Genomic DNA, 21365 nt, shown 5'->3' on the forward strand with positions numbered 1-21365 from the left:
CACGCTATCAAACCTCATTGCCATGTCATCTCCCTATCAGTGCCCAACCTTATTTCAGACCAATTCAGACCGTATTGGTCACCCCGTGACCTTGTAAATCTCAACGTTCATCCTTCAAAGTCTCATCACAAGGGAGAAACACAACCAAATACGATTTTTTTGTGCCCGTATTGAAACGGCTGTATGCCGTATTGACTTGAAAACTCGATTTCCCTGTACAACAGGCATGTCCAAAGTCCGGCCCGCGGGCCAATGACGGCCCGCGATCAGATTTCATACGGCCCGCAGCTTCGGTCTCATAATGTGTTATTTATGGCTCGCTGGCTCTGTCAGAATAAATAAATCATAAAACTTTAAAGATGTAATTCCGGCTTCTGCCACACGGTGGCAGCACCATTCGAATGCTATCTGGCTCTACATCCGTGCCGCGAACCCTTCTCGAATAATTTCTTCCATGGCGACTGCAAAAAAAAGAGAAAAGTTGACAGTTAGGACCGCCGCTTTCAGGAGTGGTGGGAATTACAATACTTCTTCACTGAAAATCGAGGCAATTGTGTTTGTCTAATTTGTAAAGAGACGGTTGCCTTGTTTAAGGATTTCAACGTAAAGAGACCCTACGAGACTAAACATGCTACAACATACAAGCTAACAGGGAGTGACCGTGCTGAAAAAGTGAAGCAACTTCAAGCTGCTTTGGCATCGCAACAGTGATTCTTCACGCGGGCCTGTGAGACAAAAGCTAAACATGGCAAACCTTTTACTGAAGGTGCGTTTATCAAAGACTGTGTCATGAAAATGGTGGAGAACATTTGCCTCGAGAAGAAGCAAGAATTTATGAATGTTTGCCTGGCACGCAACACTGTGGCACGGAGAGTTGAGGACATATCGTCAGATATTCAGAGACAACTGGGGGACAGGGGAGTGGCTTTTGATTATTTCTCATCAGCCTGCGATGAAAGCACCGATGCATCTGACACTGCACAACTACTTGTTTTTTTAAGAGGAGTTGATGACAACATGAACGTGACAGAGGAGCTGCTTGACCTCAAAAGCCTTAAAGGGCAAACCAGAGGAACAGATTTATTCGTTTCTGTTTGTGAAGCTGTTGATGACATAAAACTACCATGGAGTAAAGTTTCTGGGATCATTACCGATGGTGCGCCTGCCATGGCTGGTGAGCGAAGTGGATTGTCCACACTGATCTGCAATAAAGTCAGCGAAGAAGCAGGCAACGCTATTAAACTTCACTGTATCATTCACCAGCAGGCTCTCTGCGCCAAACATCTCAAATTTGACGATGTTATGAAACCAGTGGCAAAGGCAATCAATTCTATTCGCTCTAAAGCTCTATACCACCGACAGTTTCAGCAGTTCTTGCGTGACATCCAGGCTGAATACGGTGACGTAATATATCACAACGATGTGAGGTGGCTAAGTCGGGGGTCCGCACTGCAGCGATTTTTCTCTCTCAAAGAGGAAATTGGACATTTTTTGGGTGAGAAGGGACAACCAATTGAAGAACTGTCCGATCCCGTATGGCTGGCAAATCTGGCTTTTTTGGTTGACATAACGAAGCATCAGAATGCGCTGAATATGAATCTTCAATGAAAAGATGCAATGGTGAGCTCACATCAAGGCCTTTGGAACCAAACTGCAACTTTTCCAAAGACACTTGTCCCAAACAGAGCCCTGCACTACGCACTTCCCAGCTTTGAAAGAGGTCATTGACAGTTTCCCACAGGACAACATCGGTGCGCAAATGAAGAGTTATGCAACAGCTATAGCATCTCTTTCTGTGGAATTTAACAAATGCTTTCGGGACTTTGCAGTTATTGAAAAGGACGTTGCTTTTCTGTTCTCCCTTCTCCGTGGACCCTGATGATGCTCCTCCACAGCTGCAGCTGGAGCTCATTGAGCTGCAGTGTGACGATGAGTGCCGCGGAAAACACCAGCAGTGTTGACTTTTACCGGCAGCTGGACAAAAGCAGGTTTCCAGAAATGCGGTCAATCGCTAAGAAAATGCTGAGCGTATTCGGCTCCACATATTTGTGTGAGCAAACATTCTCAGTCATGAACTTAAACAAGAACCGGTTGAGGTCAAGGATGAGTGACTCCCACTTGCGTGACATTTTACGTATCTCAACCACTGCCCTCAAGCCAGACCTGGTCTCTTTACGGAAATCTAGATCTCAGTATTACCCTTCTCATTAGTGTCAGGAAGTTATCTGTTCCTTGATTAATCTGAAATTGAGTGTTTTGTACGGTAACATCTGTCACTATTTAGAGTGAAAAGCCTAAAGCACACTAATGCACTTGGACTTATGGCACTTGTTTTATTAAACTCTTGAATAAGATTTGGTTATAACTGTTGATGTTATGTACCTGTAGATGTGACACAAACTATTGCTTTCTGAAAGATATTGTAAAAGACAATGGCAAAATTCACTTGTTTTAAAGTTTAATGATAACAGACCACTTTGCATTACTTTTAACTCCTGTTTAAAATGTTCATGAGGCAAAGATATTTAACTCTTGGAAATTTAAGGTATTCTATACAGTTTGTTCAATGTTATCTGACTGAATGAAAGGCTTAATTGTGTTTTTAGAGTTGTTCACGTCTGCCTGAGTGGCTTATATTTGGTTACATTGTCATTTGAAACATAAAGGTAATTGTGACAATGCAATTTTTTTTATAACAGTGTGTATTTTCACGTAACTTTTGTGGTTTAAAAAAATGTCAGAAGGAACTATTGGCCCCGGGCATCTTCACTTTATCAAATTTGTCCCTCTTTGCAAAAAGTTTGGACACCCCTGCTGTACAAGAATACGGGGTAAACCGTATGGGTTGACAGGTCTGTCATTCTTACGTCCTACATATTTCACTGGGTATAGTAACACATTTACAATACTAACGTAACTTTACCGAAATAGCCAAAGAGTATGGATCCCTGCAGTCACGAAAACTTCAAATCTAGAGTAATCAGCTTATTTAAAGAAAGAAAATCAATTTAAGTAAAACCAAAATAATCTTGATTTTTTTTAAACACGTAGTGAGATGCTTACCGGACATTATGGGATATTTTCGCCACGATCCAAGATGGTGAAAAAATAAGAATAGGTTTTGCCCTTTCTGGCAATAGAACTGATGTTAAAATGTTTGTACTTCACCTTTTGACATTCTCTGGTCTAACACTGGTGCAGAGACAAGGTCATGCAGAAGTCGTATCTCTGCTGTAGACAAATCAGTTTTAAAGCCAATGCATATATCAGAGTAGATTTGTTTGAATGTTTTGCCACAAGAATAAGGTTATGGTTAATGCAAACTTGGTGCCTTTCAAACGGTATCTATTTAGTGCTTGAACATCTTCACGCAACTACTGTTTTATTGCCACAAAGGGTCAAAACATGTTTTTTTTATCATTACCGGATGTAGCCAGTGTGAGCTTATCCGTGACTACTCGCTTGTGTATCACCGTGTACTCTGCTAATAGCTACGGGTAGCCAGGTGTGTTGTATGATTATTTAAGATCATTGGCAGTGATGAGTAGAGGTTGGACCCTGAGCCCAAAAGTACAAGGCACACCCCAATAGAAATGTGGACTATCTTCTGGACCAAGGAATTCAGCTACGGTGTTGTGACGTGGAGGGTATCTCTGATCGCTATTGCACATACCAAATTTGCCCTTCTGAAGAGGACCTTTGAAACCAGTTTTTCCGTTTCACAAACCGCCCCCTGGGTGTTCAGCCGTTGTCGAGCCGCCTACTTCTCCGGAGTACAGAACACAACGCAGAGTCACTCATCTTCTCTGAACTTTATTGTTATTGCTTATTCAGCCGACCTGTGTCTCTCCCCCCCCCCCACCCTTCTCACAATGATTCACGACGGGAGGAGAGAGGACTGGTCGGACCAGCTCCACGAACATTAATGTTTGGCGAATGCGTGTGTGACACATGATGTCAGTGAGAGTCGAGGGGAAAAAGTCCCTTATTAAAATACTCATCAGGATGCTTTTAACTCCATCCCGAACAATGACGGCTGCTCAGAGCCCAATGCTTACCCAAGCAGGATAACACTTAGACCCTGCCCTCTGGCCCCTGAAAGCAACAATCAGATTCACAACACTGTTGTTGTGAAGCAGTGAGGGGCAGTGAGAAGCAGGCTGAACTAAAAGTGTTACTTCTTCTGTACAGGTAAGTGAAATAAAGTAACTGGGTAGATTAAATATACTCTACTAGGAGGTAGGGAGCAGTGGGATAAGGATACAACTTATATCGATAAAGTTAAGTGATTAAGAATATAACACAACTCTTGCATTGAGGTAAATATTTAATAACATTGCAAATGGCAACATTCATAGTAACATAGTTACATAGTTCAGGTTAATCTCGAAACTCGTTTGTGTGACTAGAATCAAAAATAAATATGATGGGTAAAAATGCTGTATTTACATAGTTATTGACATCAATAAATACAGTATTTTAAACTGTTAAAGTCTATAAAAGCATATTAATGATTGATTTGAAGCTTTCATAACTGCAGGAATTACTCTTTGGTTCTTTCGGTAAAGTCAAGTAGAGGGAAAATAAATTAAATAATAGAATACGACGTTTCGATTGCAACACAAGCAATCGTAATCAGGTAGAAAACAAACCTCGTTAACTTAGAAATACAATGCAATCTAACAGAGAGTCGGCTAACACAACAGTCAGCACCTTACCTGATTACGTTCTTACAAAGATTGCTAAATTTGAGAGAGAGAGAGAGACAAAACACAGACAGAAACACAGACAGACAAACAAGAAGAGAGAGACACACAGAGAGACACAATATAGACTGTGTCCCCATGTCTGTGTTTTGTCTCTCTCTCAAATTTACCAATCTTTGTGTAATAAAAGACTCTGTCAGGCACTGCTGGTCTCCGCTTGCCTTTTATTCAGGTTCTTCTCCGCACCCCACTGGTCTCCTCCACGGACCAGCGTCGTCTCGCGCGCGCCCCGCGCACGCTCCCTCTCGCGTGCCACGCACGCTCCTCCGTTAGCTCCTCCACTCGTCCTCACACCCCGCTGGTCCTAACAAGGGACCAGCGTCTCCTCTCGTGTGCCACGCACGTTCCTCTCGCGTGCCATGCACGCTCCTCTCGCGTGCCCCCGCACGCTCCTCTCGTTAGTCGCTCCGCTCCTCCCCGCTCCGCACACCGCTGGCCGACGGTGTACCGAAGCACCATCAGCCACGTGGCTGATGGCGCGGCGGCCACCCAACGTGGTCACGCTTCTTCACTCCATCAACTGACCCCGATCTCTTCCGGGCTCCCCTCTATATCCTCTATCCCACGTGACCCTGACTCCTCCCCTTCCGGATCGTCCAATCCGGCCTTCCCATACTGCCCTGCTGGCTCCACCTCCATTCACCTCGCCTCCCATTGGAGCCGAGGTGAACGGCGGCCCCTCCCACACGCCCCCCATACCCCGGGCCGTGTGATTGGGCCAGAGCCCAGCAGCAACCCCAGTTATGCTCGCATTACATTTGTAAGAACGTAATCAACCAGGTAAGGTGCTGACCGTTGTGTTAGCCGACTCTCTGTGTTGGATTGCATTGTATTTCTAAGTTCACTAGGTTTGTTCTCTACCTGATGACGATTGCTTGTGTTGCAATCGGAACGTCGGATTCTATTATTAAATGACATTTATTTCTATGTGACTTTACCGAAACAACCAAAGAGCATATTAAAGACGTCGTATGTATAATGAAGCATTCAGAATAACATAGTTACGTAATTTACATGATTTTAAAAACGTGTTTGCAAGTGTAATGACTTAAATTAAGAAGCACCCCAAGCAAATGTGCAGCCAAACGGACTTCCAAGAAGAAAGATCAAGGCCTCCTATTGGCCTAAAGAGGCCTCCAGGATGATGGGTTGGGAGGCGGAGGTTTGAGGGGATTGGAGGAGAGATTCAAACGGGAAAAATGCGGGAATCAGAAGTCGAACCTGGAGGTGACGGTTGAGAACCGTAAAGGGAGAAGGACGGGGATTGGCTGGTAGAAAGACTTTGACAGAAAGTTCGAGAGAGAGAGGGCTCGAGAGGAATAGAAGGGGAGAGGGATAGAAGGGGAGAGGGGACGTTCGTGGGAGATTATGAGCGAAAACATGATGAACGAAGCCCGGGCCTAGTATTGGTGCTGTGTCCAATAAAAGGCTCCGAGTAGCAACGTGTGTCGTCATCATTACACAAATTTGCATATGATTGTAAGCAAATATGATAGGGAAATATTCTGTAATTAACGTTTATGTCGAATTAATTCATTGCGCTGAGACAAACGGGTATAAACATAATAATTGGTTAACAATAATATAATTATAAATTTAGATTTAAAGCTTTCGTGACTGCAGGGATTCATATTCTTGGTTCTTTCAGTAAAGTCACGTAGAAGGGAAATAATAAAATAATATAAATATAAAACTATATATTATATTATTTCCCTTCTATGTGACTTTATCGAAAGAACCAAGAATATAATATAATTATAGTATAATATACAATTAAGATGAATTATACCAGACCAGACATTTTTTGTTAAATGCTTCTTTTATTAAAAGTGACTGCTGTATTCATCTATATAATTAATGAGTCCATGAGAGTACAGATAAAAAGAGCCTTAAGGGACTTGCTAGAATGTCAGCTGCTCCATAAATTAATTAATACAGTACTGTAGTTAATGTTTAAAAGTTAATTGAATTCGCTAAGTGGTTTTGATTCTAAGTTATTGTTTTGGTGTTTCAATTTTTAAATGCGTTAATACTGCTGAATGTCAGTAATTATATTGTTATTTATATTCAATCGTGGGTAGATAGAAAAATAAACAATATCAGATTCACAGCAGTGATTTAACACATAGGTGTTCGCGACCAATATCATCCATAATATTTACGCGATCTAACCCAAAAAAACACATTATGGATCACAGCAGTGAGGTAGTGAGCAACGGGCTGGACTATAAGTGTTACTTCTTGTGTGCAGGAGCTGAGGGTTTGAGCTGGAGTCCCAGATTAAAATAAACCGACCTGCAAGAAGTCTCCAAGATTATTGTGTGCCCATGATGTGCAGCCACCCAACTGGACATAAGCTCTACAGTTCGGAAGTGCTACACGTGCATAATGCAAAATTCACGCGGGTAAAATCATAAAAATGGAACATGAGAAGCACTTGCTGACTGATGCTTCTGGTTGTCGTACTGCTGCACCTTCAGACATTGCTATTGGCTAGGTGGTGATGGTTGGAAATACAATGAGCTCTGTGGTATAGAGTTTTGATGAGGGAATTCTTCTGGGATGGATGGTGGTGGGAGGCAGGTTTTAGGTAAGCATCCGTATGGGTGGCTTTCCTGTAGACAGTGTCCCATTGAGCCATCAGGTCTCTTTTCGATTAAAAATCCAAGAAATGTAACTTGCCATCCTTTTCCACCTCCATGGTGAATTTGATAGCTGGGTGTATGAATTGATGTGGTTGAAGAATTGGTCCAGAGCTGGTAGGCCATGTGGCCAGATGACGAACGTATCATCAACGTATGTCTTCCACAAGGAAGGACGTAGGGCGGATGCCTGGATAGTATCTATTTCAAATTTCTCCATGCAAACATTGGCTACAACTGGAGAAAAGGGAGAACCCATAGGGGTACCTTCAACTTGTTTGTAGAATGTTCCATTCCAGGTGAAGTAAGTGTTGGTGAAGCAGTGTCTAACCAGGGCTGGTACATCAGCCCTGGTTAGACATATCTTCAATTATTGCAATTGTGTCAGGCACAGGCACTTTAGTAAACAAAGATACCACATCGAAACTGACAAACAAATCATCTGGAGATAGTGAGATGTCCTTAATGGAAGATATCAAGTGAGCTGAGTTAAGTACAGCTGAGGTGGTCTTACCAGTAAATGGTTGCAAGGTCTCAGACAGAAATCGGGCCAGTTTGTAGGTGGGTGAGCCAATGGTGGCGACGATAGGGCGGAGTGGTGTGCCTTCTTTATGGATTTTTGGTAAGCCATAAATCTAGGTGGTCTAGGAGCAGAGGGTTTTACGGCAAGCCATTTGGTTGGTTCGATTAAAGATGTCGAATCAGTGATGATGTTGTTGGCTTTCATAACCAGGCAGTTGGTAAGATCTCTATTGATTTTGGTATAGCTGCCATCATTAAGTAGGTCCTGAATTTTGTTATTGTATGTGGTTTTGTCCAAGATGACAGTGGAATTGCCATTGTCGGCTGAGAGGATGACTATGCCATCTCTCTTTTTTAGTTGAGAGAGTTCAAAGCACTCATCCTTACTGATGTTGCTAATAGGTGTCTTAGCATTTTTGAGGATTACAGCGATTTCCGATCTTGTTATGTCTGTAGGAATGTGTCCCAAAACCCTTAAGGGCTACGTCGACCTGGGCAATGATATCATCAACTCGGATGTGTTTATGGGTGACTGCAAAATTCAACCCTTTAGCTCTACTCTATTTTAGGCTGTCAGAAATTGGGCGTATTCTCTGATTGATAACAATCTTGTCACCTTCTTGGTTCTTTCGGTAAAGTCACGTAGAAGGGAAGTAATACAATAATAAAAATAAAACATAATAAAATAATTCTCACGACGTTTCGGCCACAACGCAAGCAGCCGTCCTCAGGTGAAGACCAGGTCTGTCGGGGAGACAGCGTCTCCTCATTCAGACGCTGTCTCCCCGACAGACCTGGTCTTCACCTGAGGACGAAAGCTTTAAATCGAAATCTTGTCACCATCGAACTTTTTATTGTCTGGATCTGGCTTCTTCTTGGAGAGGAGGTTGAACTTGTAAATCAAGTTATCTTTGCATTTAGCTGACATTGAGGCGGCTAAAGAGGCTGTCATGTTATCTGCATGGTCCCAATTAGATGCCGACTTTGTTTCTGTCAATGTTAAGTGTGATTGTAAGTTATTTTCGACTCTCTGAGTTACATTCACTACCACAGCCACCGTTAGCTGTGTTAGCAAATGACGGCTTGCCATTATTTTCCACCTCCATGTGGCCACTGCGCATGCTAATCTCTCAAAATACATGCTAATCTCTCACAATACAATGGCCACCCCCCACAGCTCCGTAGTACCTCTCCTACATTAACATTTGCTGCCCTGCCCATCTCTAAACCTTTATAAATAGCCTTACCTCGGCAGGTTTCCCCCTCTTTTTTCACCTAAAGACGATTGTTTGTGTTGCGATCGAAACGTCGTGATATTGTTATTATTTTGTATTATTTTTTCTATCTACGTGGCTTTACCGAAAGACCCAAAGAATATTAATTCCTGCAGTCACGAAAGCTTTAAATTAAGATTTAATGTTATCCCTATTTTGATTGGTAAAATGTTATAATAATAATTGTTGATATAAATGCTTTAAATTAAACTGCTAAATGTGTGCACGTTGAATACAGTATCACGATAAGTTGTGTTGTGCACATGCGTGCATTGTTATAGCATTTCAGTCTATGTGTCTTACCGTTTTCATACAGTACGGTACTTAATGATAGCAAAAATCACAATTAAACGAGATATACGTATCCTGTTGTTCCAAATGTAATTTCACTACGCAATCAGGGTGATCGTCATTCTAATTGTAATAGACATGCTTCCTGTTGCGTGCTATCAACCTTTCATTACGTAGACTATTTTATAGCAATGCACATGCTTTTATTTATTCTAGGCTCAATGGTTGGCATAGGCAAGCCATCATCATTACCATCTCTACAGGGTGATAAAATAGGTACCACTTTGTGCGAAGTCATCAGTGGTTGTTAGTGATGGTCCCTTTTTTGGGAACGTGAATTTCCACTGCTGGAGATGAGCGCCGCACAATGCCTGTAGGAGCATAGAGATTTTGTCAATCGACTCTACCTGTGTCAATCGACCGTCTTCCACCGCTGCTGGTCAGTGCAGATTGGTAAAGGCGGGCAGCATAGACGTACAGTATAACTGGATATAAACACAACGTGGCCCCAAAGCACTAAGACTACATGTATGTGCATTGTGGCGACCCATCCAGGTGTAGTGACATAAGAAGGGAGGGGCTGCTGTAGGCTCTGGGTTCCCAGGTGGGTCCAGACGCTTAAGCCTCTGGGCGCCACCAACGGGGGGGGCTGTGTGTGCTCTGTGGGATGTCTGGTGGCGCACACGGCCCCACCCCTCGTTGGGGACTGGGCATATAACCGGAGCTCCCTGGACGATCGGCCCAGTTGTAACTCAAGACCCAAGACCCACGACCAGCCATCTGAAGACCCTGGGATGCTGTGAGAGCCAGCGCTGGGACTCTGGAACTCCCGACGCTACGACCTTGTGAGGGCGAGTTCCGGAGCGTAGCCAGAGTAGAGTATCTAGGCTGTGTAGCTAGGCTGTGTACCTAAGCTGTAGCAGAGTACCAGGACTGTTGGAGTGTTGTGTTGTAATAAAGAAGTTACCTCTACAAGTGTCTCCGGAACCTGTTACATTTGGCGTCAGAAGTGGCAATGGAGACAAGAGGTGAACCACGTACCTTCAGTCCTGACGGCGATGAAGAGGAGCAGGCAGCGATGGGGCGGCCAACGCCGGCCGACAGCGACGCTGCACCGCCGGCCGACAACAACGCCGCACCGCCGGCTGAGCAGCTGTCTGCTCCGCCGACCGTCCCCTCTCCAGCGTCGGGAGCAGAGATGGAGGAGGCGCTGCTTCGCCTCGCAGAGCTGCTCTGCGCCACCGCCTCCCTCCTGGGCGAGCTGCGGTGCTCGCGGCCGATGGCGGGAGGGAGAGAGGAGGCGCGGCGCTCGCCCGAGCCCAACGCGCCGCCATTCCTCCCACGGATGTGAGGGACACTTCCGGGTGTGTCGTCACTTCCACCAGAGGAGCAGTGACCGCTGGGAGCGACGTCACTTCCGGGCCCAGCGTGTGCCAACCCGACGACGCCGCGTCATCAGCGCTGCGTCCCTCACCGCCGGGTGACAGCTGTTGGCAACCTAGCACAGCGCGTCATCAGCGCTGCGACCGGACAGTGAGGGCGCCATTCTTACTGTAACCGGCGCCGGGGCCGGCACATGGACCGACACGCAGCTCGCCGCCTTTGCTGCTCTGGCCAAAGGTTGGAGGTCGGGAGACCAGGCCCCTGACATTTCGTACATTTACGCGCTCCGGATTAATGATTTTTTTGTTGATATTTTCTTCGTTGTCGTCGGGGAGTCGTGACTGTTGTTGGGTAAACTGTGTGGAGCTTCGCTCGTGAGTGTTGTCAATGTGTGTGCGAAACTTTGCTTGTGATTGTTAACAATGTATGGTTTATATTGAGCTTTGTTCGTGATTGTTAATGTATAGCTTGTGCTGTCATTGTTAACGATGTATATACTGTATGGGGCATTTATCTTGAGATGGTGACATGCTGCCAAGGATTGGAATTGTCATGCTGGCTCTCAAATATCTTGGGGTGCAGATCCTGACCAGGATGTCCCAGCGGGTGTTGCGTGTCTAACACGAGAGTTGTGGTCCCGTCATGCTATAGCTGACGGCTTGACCTGACAGCCCGGAGATTGAAACACTCCGTGGCATGTCTAGCCTAGTGGGCTGTGCGCTCACATGGCTCGGAGAGTGTGGTCCCGTCATGGAATAGCTGACGGCTTGACCTGACGGCCCGGAGGTTGAGACCCTCCGTGGTACGTCTGGAGCAGTAGGCTCACCCTGACGGCCCGGAGATTGAAACACTCCGAGGCGCGTTGAAACAGTGGGCTGGAGATTCGTGGTGTTCAGGTGTAGTTGTCCCGTTACGTTGGGACTGTATCCCTCAGTTGTTAGGGTGCATGTTGTGCAGGGAGTGAACAATGGGTCGTCTCAGATCGGTCGGTATAGCTATATGCTGCGATGCGAGTCTTGGAGAGAGATTGGGTCTCAGATCGGTCGGTACAGCTATATGCTGCGATGCGAGTCTTGGAGAGAGGTTGGGTCTCAGATCGGTCGGTACAGCTATATGCTGCGATGCGAGTCTTGGAGAGAGGTTGGGTCTCAGATCGGTCGGTACAGCTATATGCTGCGATGCGAGTCTTGGAGAGAGGTTGGGTCTCAGATCGGTCGGTACAGCTATATGCTGCGATGCGAGTCTTGGAGAGAGACTGGGTTGAAGTCCCCCCCGATATGGCCGACGTGCGCGGTTTTAGGATGGAGACGCCACGTTGGAAAGGCGGGGGGTGCAAACGGTTGACATGTAATGTGGGTGGTGGTCCTCATTGAGGGCTGCTGGGACGCAAGCACGGGATGCCTTTTGGAGATGCGGTTCATGCGTGCGGCCACCATTTATGGACAGGAGCAGGCAGATTTATTTTGTTTGTGTCATGTAAATTTTATATATATATATTTTTAAAATGTAGATACTGGAGCAGCCCTGAAGTACGACTTCTTTGCCCAGTACATGGGTCGGCCCTGAAGTACGACTTCTCGACCCGGGACGTAGACAGACGTCCGGATAAGTGCGTGTAGAGGGATGCTCGACATGTTGGTCTTCGCCTTCTCTCCACCTGACGGATGGGAGGCTGGCAGGGTGGTGTGGATCCCTGCCATCCATGCGGTGATTGTGTGATTTCGGTTCGATTACCGGTGTTGGTTGGGCATCCAACGCGTCGGAATCTATATATTTGTTGTTGTTAATTCCCCGTTTTCTATGCGGATCCCGAGGAGGGCTAGGTGGGCCGCGGGTCGTTTGTTCACGTGTCATTGCTTCACCTTTTTGTTGATTGATGCTTGTATATAGTGTAGAGTTGTACAGGTTGGTTATGGTATTTATGGTTGCTTTGTTGTTCTCTTTTCTTTTCCTGTTGAAGCTCGCGTATTTTTTTTTTCTTCTCTCTCTCCCTTTCGTTAATTTAAACTTTCTAATTATTGACAGCCGGGACGGCTGGAGGCTACATAGAGGGGGGTAATGTAGTGACATAAGAAGGGAGGGGCTGCTGTAGGCTCTGGGTTCCCAGGTGGGTCCAGACGCTTAAGCCTCTGGGCGCCACCAACGGGGGGGGCTGTGTGTGCTCTGTGGGATGTCTGGTGGCGCACACGGCCCCACCCCTCGTTGGGGACTGGGCATATAACCGGAGCTCCCTGGACGATCGGCCCAGTTGTAACTCAAGACCCAAGACCCACGACCAGCCATCTGAAGACCCTGGGATGCTGTGAGAGCCAGCGCTGGGACTCTGGAACTCCCGACGCTACGACCTTGTGAGGGCGAGTTCCGGAGCGTAGCCAGAGTAGAGTATCTAGGCTGTGTAGCTAGGCTGTGTACCTAAGCTGTAGCAGAGTACCAGGACTGTTGGAGTGTTGTGTTGTAATAAAGAAGTTACCTCTACAAGTGTCTCCGGAACCTGTTACACAGGCACTAATTAAGCTCAGATCTGCTTAGCTTTCGAGGTCCGACCAGATCGGGCGCATTCCAAGTCCGGGTGATTTCATAGGCGTTGAGGGTTATAGTGATGCTGTTTTTAACAGTTAACCTATCTAAAATAAGCCACTCACTTATTCAGCACATCCAATTGTATTAATTTATCTCCTACTTTTGAGTGAAAATAAAAGTGTGTATTGAAAAGTTTTTTGTTACCAATTTTTTACCAGATGTGACCTTCGACGCAAATGATAGCACAACAAAGTAGCTTATCTTCTTGGTTCTTTCGGTAAAGTCACGTAGAAGGGAAGTAATAAAATAATAAAAATAAAACATAATAAAATAATTCTCACGACGTTTCGGCCACAACGCAAGCAGCCGTCCTCAGGTGAAAACCAGGTCTGTCGAGGCGACAGCGTCTGAATGAAACAGCACACGAACTTGGAGCATATATATAAGCTGGGCGCCTTGACAAATGAATTTGCATATCAAGAGGACTTTAGCATATTTATGGGAAATGCAGGAATGTGATTAGTACTACATATGCCTGTGCATTATGCAGGATTAGCAGCATCAAAGGGAGGGGATGTGGGAAATGCAGGTATGTGAATAGTACTAATTATGCCCGTGCATTATGCAGGATTAGCAGCATCAAAGGGAGGGGATAGGGGTAGCATTAATAAAGGGAAGGAGTGTTAATAGTATGTAGCTGCAGTAACTAAAACCAACACGTAAACAACTAAAGTATAAACTACATAGTATCATCAGTATACTAACTATACTCTACAATAAGCTTAGTTCATCTTCTTGGTTCTTTCGGTAAAGTCACGTAGAAGGGAAGTAATAAAATAATAAAAATAAAACATAATAAAACAATTCTCACGACGTTTCGGCCACAACGCAAGCAGCCGTCCTCAACGCAAGCAGCCGTCCTCAAGAGGACGGCTGCTTGCGTTGTGGCCGAAACGTCGTGAGAATTGTTTTATTATGTTTTATTTTTATTATTTTATTACTTCCCTTCTACGTGACTTTACCGAAAGAACCAAGAAGATGAATCCCTGCAGTCACGAAAGCTTTAAATCGAAAAATAAGCTTAGTTATAAACACTAAGTAATACATTACAATTCTACGTCGTAAAAATTATATAATATGCTTCCATCTAAATTTTATTCTCTTACATCACACGAGTCGAAAAGTAGCTTATCACATGGAAATTCATAGCAGCCGAATAATATATATTTATAGCAGCCGAATGATGTACGCGATCGAACCGAAATACCTTTAATATGAATAATATTGGTCGCGAAAGCCTTCTTGTTCTTGTGACTCTATGTAACCCTATGGGTCTCTATGTAAGTCTCTGAGTCTCTCATAAAAAATATCTATGGGTCTCTGTGTAAGTGTATGGGCCTCTGTAACTATGGCTTAGGTGTGTGATGTTCTGGTGGTGTACGGCTGTAGTGGTGGTGTGTGTTCAGACACCGTGGCATCACTCATATCTTCCCTTATTATTTTACATTGAGTCGTGTTTAACAGTGCAACGCTTACCTCTCTACACGATAAAGGTTTCCATGCAAAAGCAAAGCCTGAGATTCGCAGTGCTTCAACCGTTGGTCACTGGTTCGCACAAAACCTGCGCCACCCCGCCCGCATTGCGCATCGCCCAGAGCCACATTCCCACAGAGGTGGCGGGGGCGGTGAGCGAACATTGATCTCTTGCCACGCTCCAGGCTCAGGGCGAGGCAGGCTAAGGGCGAGGCGTGAGTGTTTGTCAGCGACAATTATCTGAATCGGTCCTGGGTCTCCCCTAGGTCGACTCGGCCTCAAACGACTACCTGGGACGATGTGAAAAACAGTGCCACTAGGGAGACAATTGCGGTCGAGCGTGGTGCTGGCCACCCACCTCGTGTACTTGGCCAGTCTTCATATGTGCTCGCTAACAGCACTTGCCCTAAGTCTGTTACAGGCTATACGGGGGATCTTGGTCTTTGTGGGTGACAGCATGGCTCGACGCCCACTGCATAATCACTCAGCACACAGAGGGGTGGTTTCCATAGCGACCTCACACTTAGACGAGGGCGAGGCTCCTCATTAATGCGACGCCTCCTCCTCGACTCTCTCAAGTCGCCCTCTGACCGTGTGACCGCACACTCTTCGCTCCACAGCGATGGATTCCCAGGCTCCGGAAGGAGACTTCTCATGCTCCATCTGCCTGGAGTTGTTCAAGGTCCCTCTGAGTTTGAGCTGTGGCCACAGCTTCTGCAAGTCGTGCATTGAGAGCCACTGGGCGGTGCAGACAGAGGAGACTGGGTTCTCCTGCCCCGAGTGCCGTCGGGTTTATTACCGCAAACCAGAGCTGAGCAAGAACGTGTTCATAGCCAACATGATGGAAATGCTCACGGAAATTCCCATAAGCCCACGCGCGGGGACCAACAGCCCACGTGGAGGGATCAACAGCCCACGCGCTGGGATCAACAGTCCACGCGGAGGGAGGAGATGCGAGCCTCACGGGCAGGGCCTGGAACTCTACTGCAGGACGGACGCACAGCTGATCTGCCCGGGCTGCACGAGCTGCCACAGGAGGCACGACATCGTCCCGGTGCAGGAAGAGCAGGAGGATAAGTCGGTGAGCGCGGGGCATCCGATCCACGTCGCACTCTCTCACTTCAACCAATCCTCGCCCCCCTTTTCCTGCTGTTATGCTGGGAGGCGCTTCAGTAAACACGTGAACTACAATAGTAGTAGTTCACGTGTACAATAGTCTTTATATATTTTTATTCGGCACATTACTAATTTGTGCAGTGAAAGATGATCACGTTGAACACGTCGGCTTTCGCGACCAATTTCATCCATAATAGAGGTTTTTTGAGTTAGATCGCATAAATATATTTAAATGTGTCGTTAAAACCCACCACCACTGCACACAGCCAACTAGTAAGGGTTGTTACGTGGTTTGTGGTGTTTCAAAAAGTCAGTGCACCCTAAATCATATGGGCCCTTACTGAAAATATCGTTAAGTGAAGGAGACTTTTAAGACAGTCTTTGACCTTGACTCAACTCAGGGTTCCACTTAACGATATCCTTCACCCAGGCGGGACCCTACCCCATCCTTCACTGTATCCCCACAACTACTGCATCCTCCTGTATTTCACTTGCTGGGGAAATCTGGGCGATGACCGCCCCTTCTCGCAGTCCAATCGCCCGCAATGATGTGTTCAAAACTTGCATAGACAATTGTTGGTTTCATCTTACAATGGTGTCCGCCGCCGCTAATGAATGCCAACTGATTGTTGGTCCCAATAGTGACACTATAATTGGTGCGTCTGCGTGTGAGGTAATTAATGGCACTCGATATCGCAAGGGGACCAACACCTGTGCTAGCAACGGAATCGTCATCGACTTTCCTTCTAGGGTATGTACTCTGGCAGCCTTTCCTGTCTCCATGTCAGGCTGCAAACACGTTCCTTCGGAGTGGGCAGGTAGGAACTTGGTTGGACAGCGCATTCGTGCACGACAGACAAATATGCACGACAGACAGACAAATAATCCCTGGTGGGCAGTGTGGAATCTGTTGTTCCTACCTGTATAACAGGACCCTGCGGGGTGGGCTGGTAGGAACGAATAACCAAAGAATATAAACATAATGTATTATTACACTTGTTTAGCCAGGAAAGCCCCACTGAGTCGAAAGGTTTTTGTAGGGTCCTGCCAAGTGTTTGCAGTAGGGGGCGATGTTGCTACACCTAATCGGACGATACTAAGGGAGAGATTGAGGCCTAGTTCTAGGCTTTAGGCCTAGCTGTAGGCTTTACGCCGCCGTGAGTTAATTTTTAATTGAAATGTTTTAATTATTAATGTAAAAGCTTTAAATTTAAATGTTTCTATTTAAAAACATGACGAAATGTAACATTGTTAAACATCAACTCCGTTTCACACACGCGGGGGTACAATACGAAGGGAGAGTTTCAGGCCTAGTTCTAGGCTTTAGGCCTAGCTGTAGGCTTTAGGGTGCTGTGAGTTTTTTTAATTTAATTTCAAAGTTTTAATTAAAAGCTATCTCAGGGAATTATTAGGGCGCTGTGAGTTTTTTATTTAATTTCAAAGTTTTATTAAAAGCTATCTCAGGGAATTATAAGGGAATGTTACACGTATTTAGCCAGGAAAGCCTCATTAATTTAAATGTTTTAATTAAAAGCTATCCGAGGGAATTATAAGGGAATGTTACACTTGTTTAGCCAGGATAGCGTCACTGAGTCTAAAGGTTTTTGTAGGGTCATGCCAAGTGTTTGCAGTAGGGGGCGATGTTGCTACACGGACAGACGGACGGACAAACAGACAAACAGACAAACTGACGGACGATATAATCTATTGGTGTCTGGTCCACTTCGTTTTTACCAGTAAAAGATAACTTGACTTGAGGTAGCCAGGCAGCCAGCCAGTTAGCCAGCCCCCTTAACTATCGGCCCCTCCCCCTTGATTAGGCCCCTCCCCTTACCCCCCTCCATTAGGCCCCTCCCCTGACCCTCCCTCCCTCAGGCCCCTCCGCTGACCCCCCTCCCTTAGGCCCCTCCCGTGACCACCCCCATATCCTTAGGCCCCTCCCCTTGACAACCCCCATATCCTTAGGCCCCTCCCCTGACCCCCCTTCCCTTAGGCCCCTCCCCTGACCACCCCCTCCCATATCCGGCTCTGCTGGTCCTCTGGCTCCTCTACTCTCCGTTTCCTTTGACACTTGTGCCACCATCTCAAATAGCGGTCTTGCTTCTGCGTGTGCATGGAGGCACTTTGAGAACCACATTGATTCATGTTGATTCTCTGGAATCATGTAGAAGGCCATCAGCGATCCACCGTTGAGCACTGTGGGCAGCGCTCGAAGGCCCTCCTCGCTCCATCTGCTGACTTTGACGGTGGCTTCGAATCTCTTGACAAACACCGCCCAGTCGCTTCCGGTCACCGTAAACCCCTTCATGGGACCCAACCTTCATTGGCCACATGGCCAATGGCAGCGGCGGCTCTGGCTCGGGCGTTACTGTGCACTGCGCTTCAAGGGGAAGTGGAGCTTCAGCTCGCCACATGGAGGGTGGAGGCGGCGGCTGTTCAGGCCGTGCAGCATCGGTTCTTCCTCTCTCTCTTCAATGATCGCCGTCAGCAGTCAATCAATTGCGGAGGTAAGGCGGTCCAGTCTTTTAGCTATCTGTTGCCAGTTCTCTTGATTTTTAACCAACACAAAAGGAGCCCCCGTGGTAAGCATGTCGTCCACTGCTTACGTCAGAAATTGGCCCATGTTCGTCGGATTTGACTCCTACTATAGGAGATCCATGCAGCATTTTGCTACACTGGCTAAGCCATAGCATGCACAGACCGCTAATAAGTTTAACTGGGAACCCGCTCAATGGAACAAGTTCCTATTGGTGGGGGAGGAATATTATATTCGCTGGCCCATGACGTAACCGTTGGCTGACCAAACAGCTCGGTCCATGGCAGATGTTTTTATATGGAGATATGTTTTGGGACACTGGAAAGACTCCTAACCGATCAAGGGAAAAGAAAATCCTCGCACCTACTTCATGACGTATGTAACATTATGGGGACCAAGAAGGTTAGGACCTCTCCCTATCACTCGCAGGCAGATGGGATGGTGGAGAGGCTTATCCGTACGTTGACCACAATGCTCTCGCAGGCGGTAGAGGTTGACCAAACAAATTGGGATGCTCACATCCCGGCAGTACTCGACGTGTATGGTAGGGCTCCACACGCGTCCACAGGATTTTCAACTTTCTGTCTAATCTTGATTTGAAGCCTTCTTGACTGCAGGAATCCACACTCGCTGGTTCTTTCGGTAAAGTCACGTAGATACAGCCTTGACCCTGAACAACCCTTTGAGTGTCAGCTCGTTGACCTGCCGCCTAGGTAGGCTGCTTGGCCGACCTCAGTCAAATTGGTGCAAGAGGCCCGTGATATGGTGGCGCAAAAGGTCAATGAGCACTTAAAGTTAAGAGCTGCTAAACCTGTCTACTTTAAGGTCAGGGATGAGGCCTGGCTGCATTTCTCACAGGTCCCAGAGGGAACCTCTGCTAAATTACACCGACCATGGCAGGGTTCGGTGAAAATTGTGTAAATATTGTGCCCCCAGTACCTACGCGCGCAACTTGGCTACTGCCGGTGGTTTGTGCATCTGAGCAGGCTCAAACCCCATGTCACCCCCATCACGTGGCACACTTGCCTTGATCGCCTCCTTCATCACCGTTAGCGGGGTCTAGAGGATTGCCTTGCCTGCCGGTTTCAAGGACTAACTGTTCCTCACATGGATGCACCCCCTTCGCTGACTGACCAATGGACAGCCGAGCTGCAGCCACCGGAAGACGGGCCGATTATGCGGTCCCGAGCGTGTGCGAGGTCCTTACGGTGAAATCTGTAGGGCCACACTGTGGATAACTGTTAGCGAAAAAGTTTGAGGCGTCGCCAAGAATTGTCCACCGTACACTACCCTACAGCACCTTCGGGACATTCACCCCAGAGTCACCGCATACAACACATGCAAACATATTAGACGGAGGCGTTGTTCATTCGTTCGGTTCATCTTTTTTTATGGTTAAACAAGTTTGGTTATGTGCCGGGTCCTCCTCTGCAGTTGGGCCAACTCTTCACCCTTCACAGGTGAAAAAGACTGGATGAGGTAAATATAGCTCAACTTTATGTTTTATTCACAGATAACACTGGTCTAAACATTTTTAGACGTCTGCTTCAGAGATGGAATGTGCTGTTTATTATGGATTTTGATGTGCTGAATTCAAATTTGACAATTAAAACAACTGATTGGCTTCTGTTCCCAAAATATTTAAGTTTTTACATTTAACGTCTATGTATATTGTGTAAATAGAGTTTTAGTCATAAATTGTAAACCTAGGTTTTTTAATGTGTTTATAGTTGCTTTACATGATACCATGCCATCTGTTCTGTTCATGTAACACTTAAAAAATCAGCAAAAGGGTTATATAAGTAATATCTATTATTAATCAAAAGGCAAAAAACTATTACATATAAGTACGTAGTTGAATCCTTATTCAGTGTATACTCGGCGCTTCTTGGCTTGTATTCATTAAATGGAGCATCTCTTGTCATTGTCCAGCAATAGTCTGCAAGCAATGATGGTCTCCATTTGCCCTGATAGCGTTTCTTCATTGTTGGAATGTCCTGGTGAAATCGGCTCGCCATGCTCATCGCTCACTCCGCAGTTCGGTTGGGAAAAAATCTAGATGAGAGTGAATTTTTTTTTATTTTTAGTGACATGTTACAACCAAGGCTTTTGCATGCCTTGAGGTTTTCCACCAACTCCCTGTAGTTGTCTGCCTTGTTTTTTCAGAGGAAATGTGTTGCCACTAACTGTGGAAGGCTTTTCCATGCCGTCTTTTTATTGCCACACAGTGCACTGTCAAATGCATCTCGAAGAAGTTCACGAATCTGAGGACCAACAAAGAAACCTTTCTTTATCTTAAGCTTCACTTATCCTTGGACATTTTCCACGGAGGTACTGGAAAGCTGCTTGTGTTTTGTCCATCGCTTTGACAAAGTTCTTCCTCAGACCCAGCTTGATGTGTAAGGGTGGTAACAAAATCTTCCTTGATTCAACAAGTGGTGGATGCTGAACACTTTTCCTCCCAGGCTCCAATGACTGTCAGAGTGGCCAATCTATCTTGATGTAATGGGAATCTCTCGCACGACTATCCCGTTCGCAGAGAAAACAGCACTACTCTGTGTATACAGTCTGTAGACCAAGCAAGAGAGTAACAACCTTCAAATCGCCACAAAGCTGCCACTGATGTTGGTATAGTTTATGCACCTCAAAAGTAGTTTGATGTTGTCATAGGTTTCCTTCATATGGACTGCATGACCAACTGGAATTGATGGCAAAACATTGCCATTGTGCAGCAAAACAGCTTTAAGACTCACCTTCGATGAATCAATGAACAGTCTCCACT

The 21365-nt window shown here is 46.1% G+C and overlaps 1 protein-coding gene across 2 annotated transcripts in view; it reads left to right on the forward strand.

Moving 5' to 3' along the window:
• Positions 1 to 3962: 3962 nt before the first annotated feature.
• LOC133362385 (E3 ubiquitin-protein ligase RNF135-like) overlaps positions 3963 to 21365 on the forward strand; it is a 32367-nt gene continuing 14964 nt past the window's right edge. The window contains exons 1-2 of one of the 2 annotated variants that reach the window (XM_061581328.1): positions 3963 to 4191; positions 15552 to 16012. In XM_061581328.1, the coding sequence (XP_061437312.1) occupies positions 15554 to 16012 (459 nt within the window). In that variant the 5' untranslated portion in view covers positions 3963 to 4191; positions 15552 to 15553. Of the gene's footprint in view, positions 4192 to 15551; positions 16013 to 18211; positions 18555 to 21365 lie in introns of those variants that run through there. The other variant, XM_061581329.1, reaches the window with a different exon arrangement.

This window comes from Lethenteron reissneri, unplaced genomic scaffold (assembly GCF_015708825.2).
Source record: "Lethenteron reissneri isolate LAM-NWPU_2019-01 unplaced genomic scaffold, ASM1570882v1 scaffold_146, whole genome shotgun sequence".
NCBI classification, from domain to species: Eukaryota; Metazoa; Chordata; class Hyperoartia; order Petromyzontiformes; family Petromyzontidae; genus Lethenteron; species Lethenteron reissneri.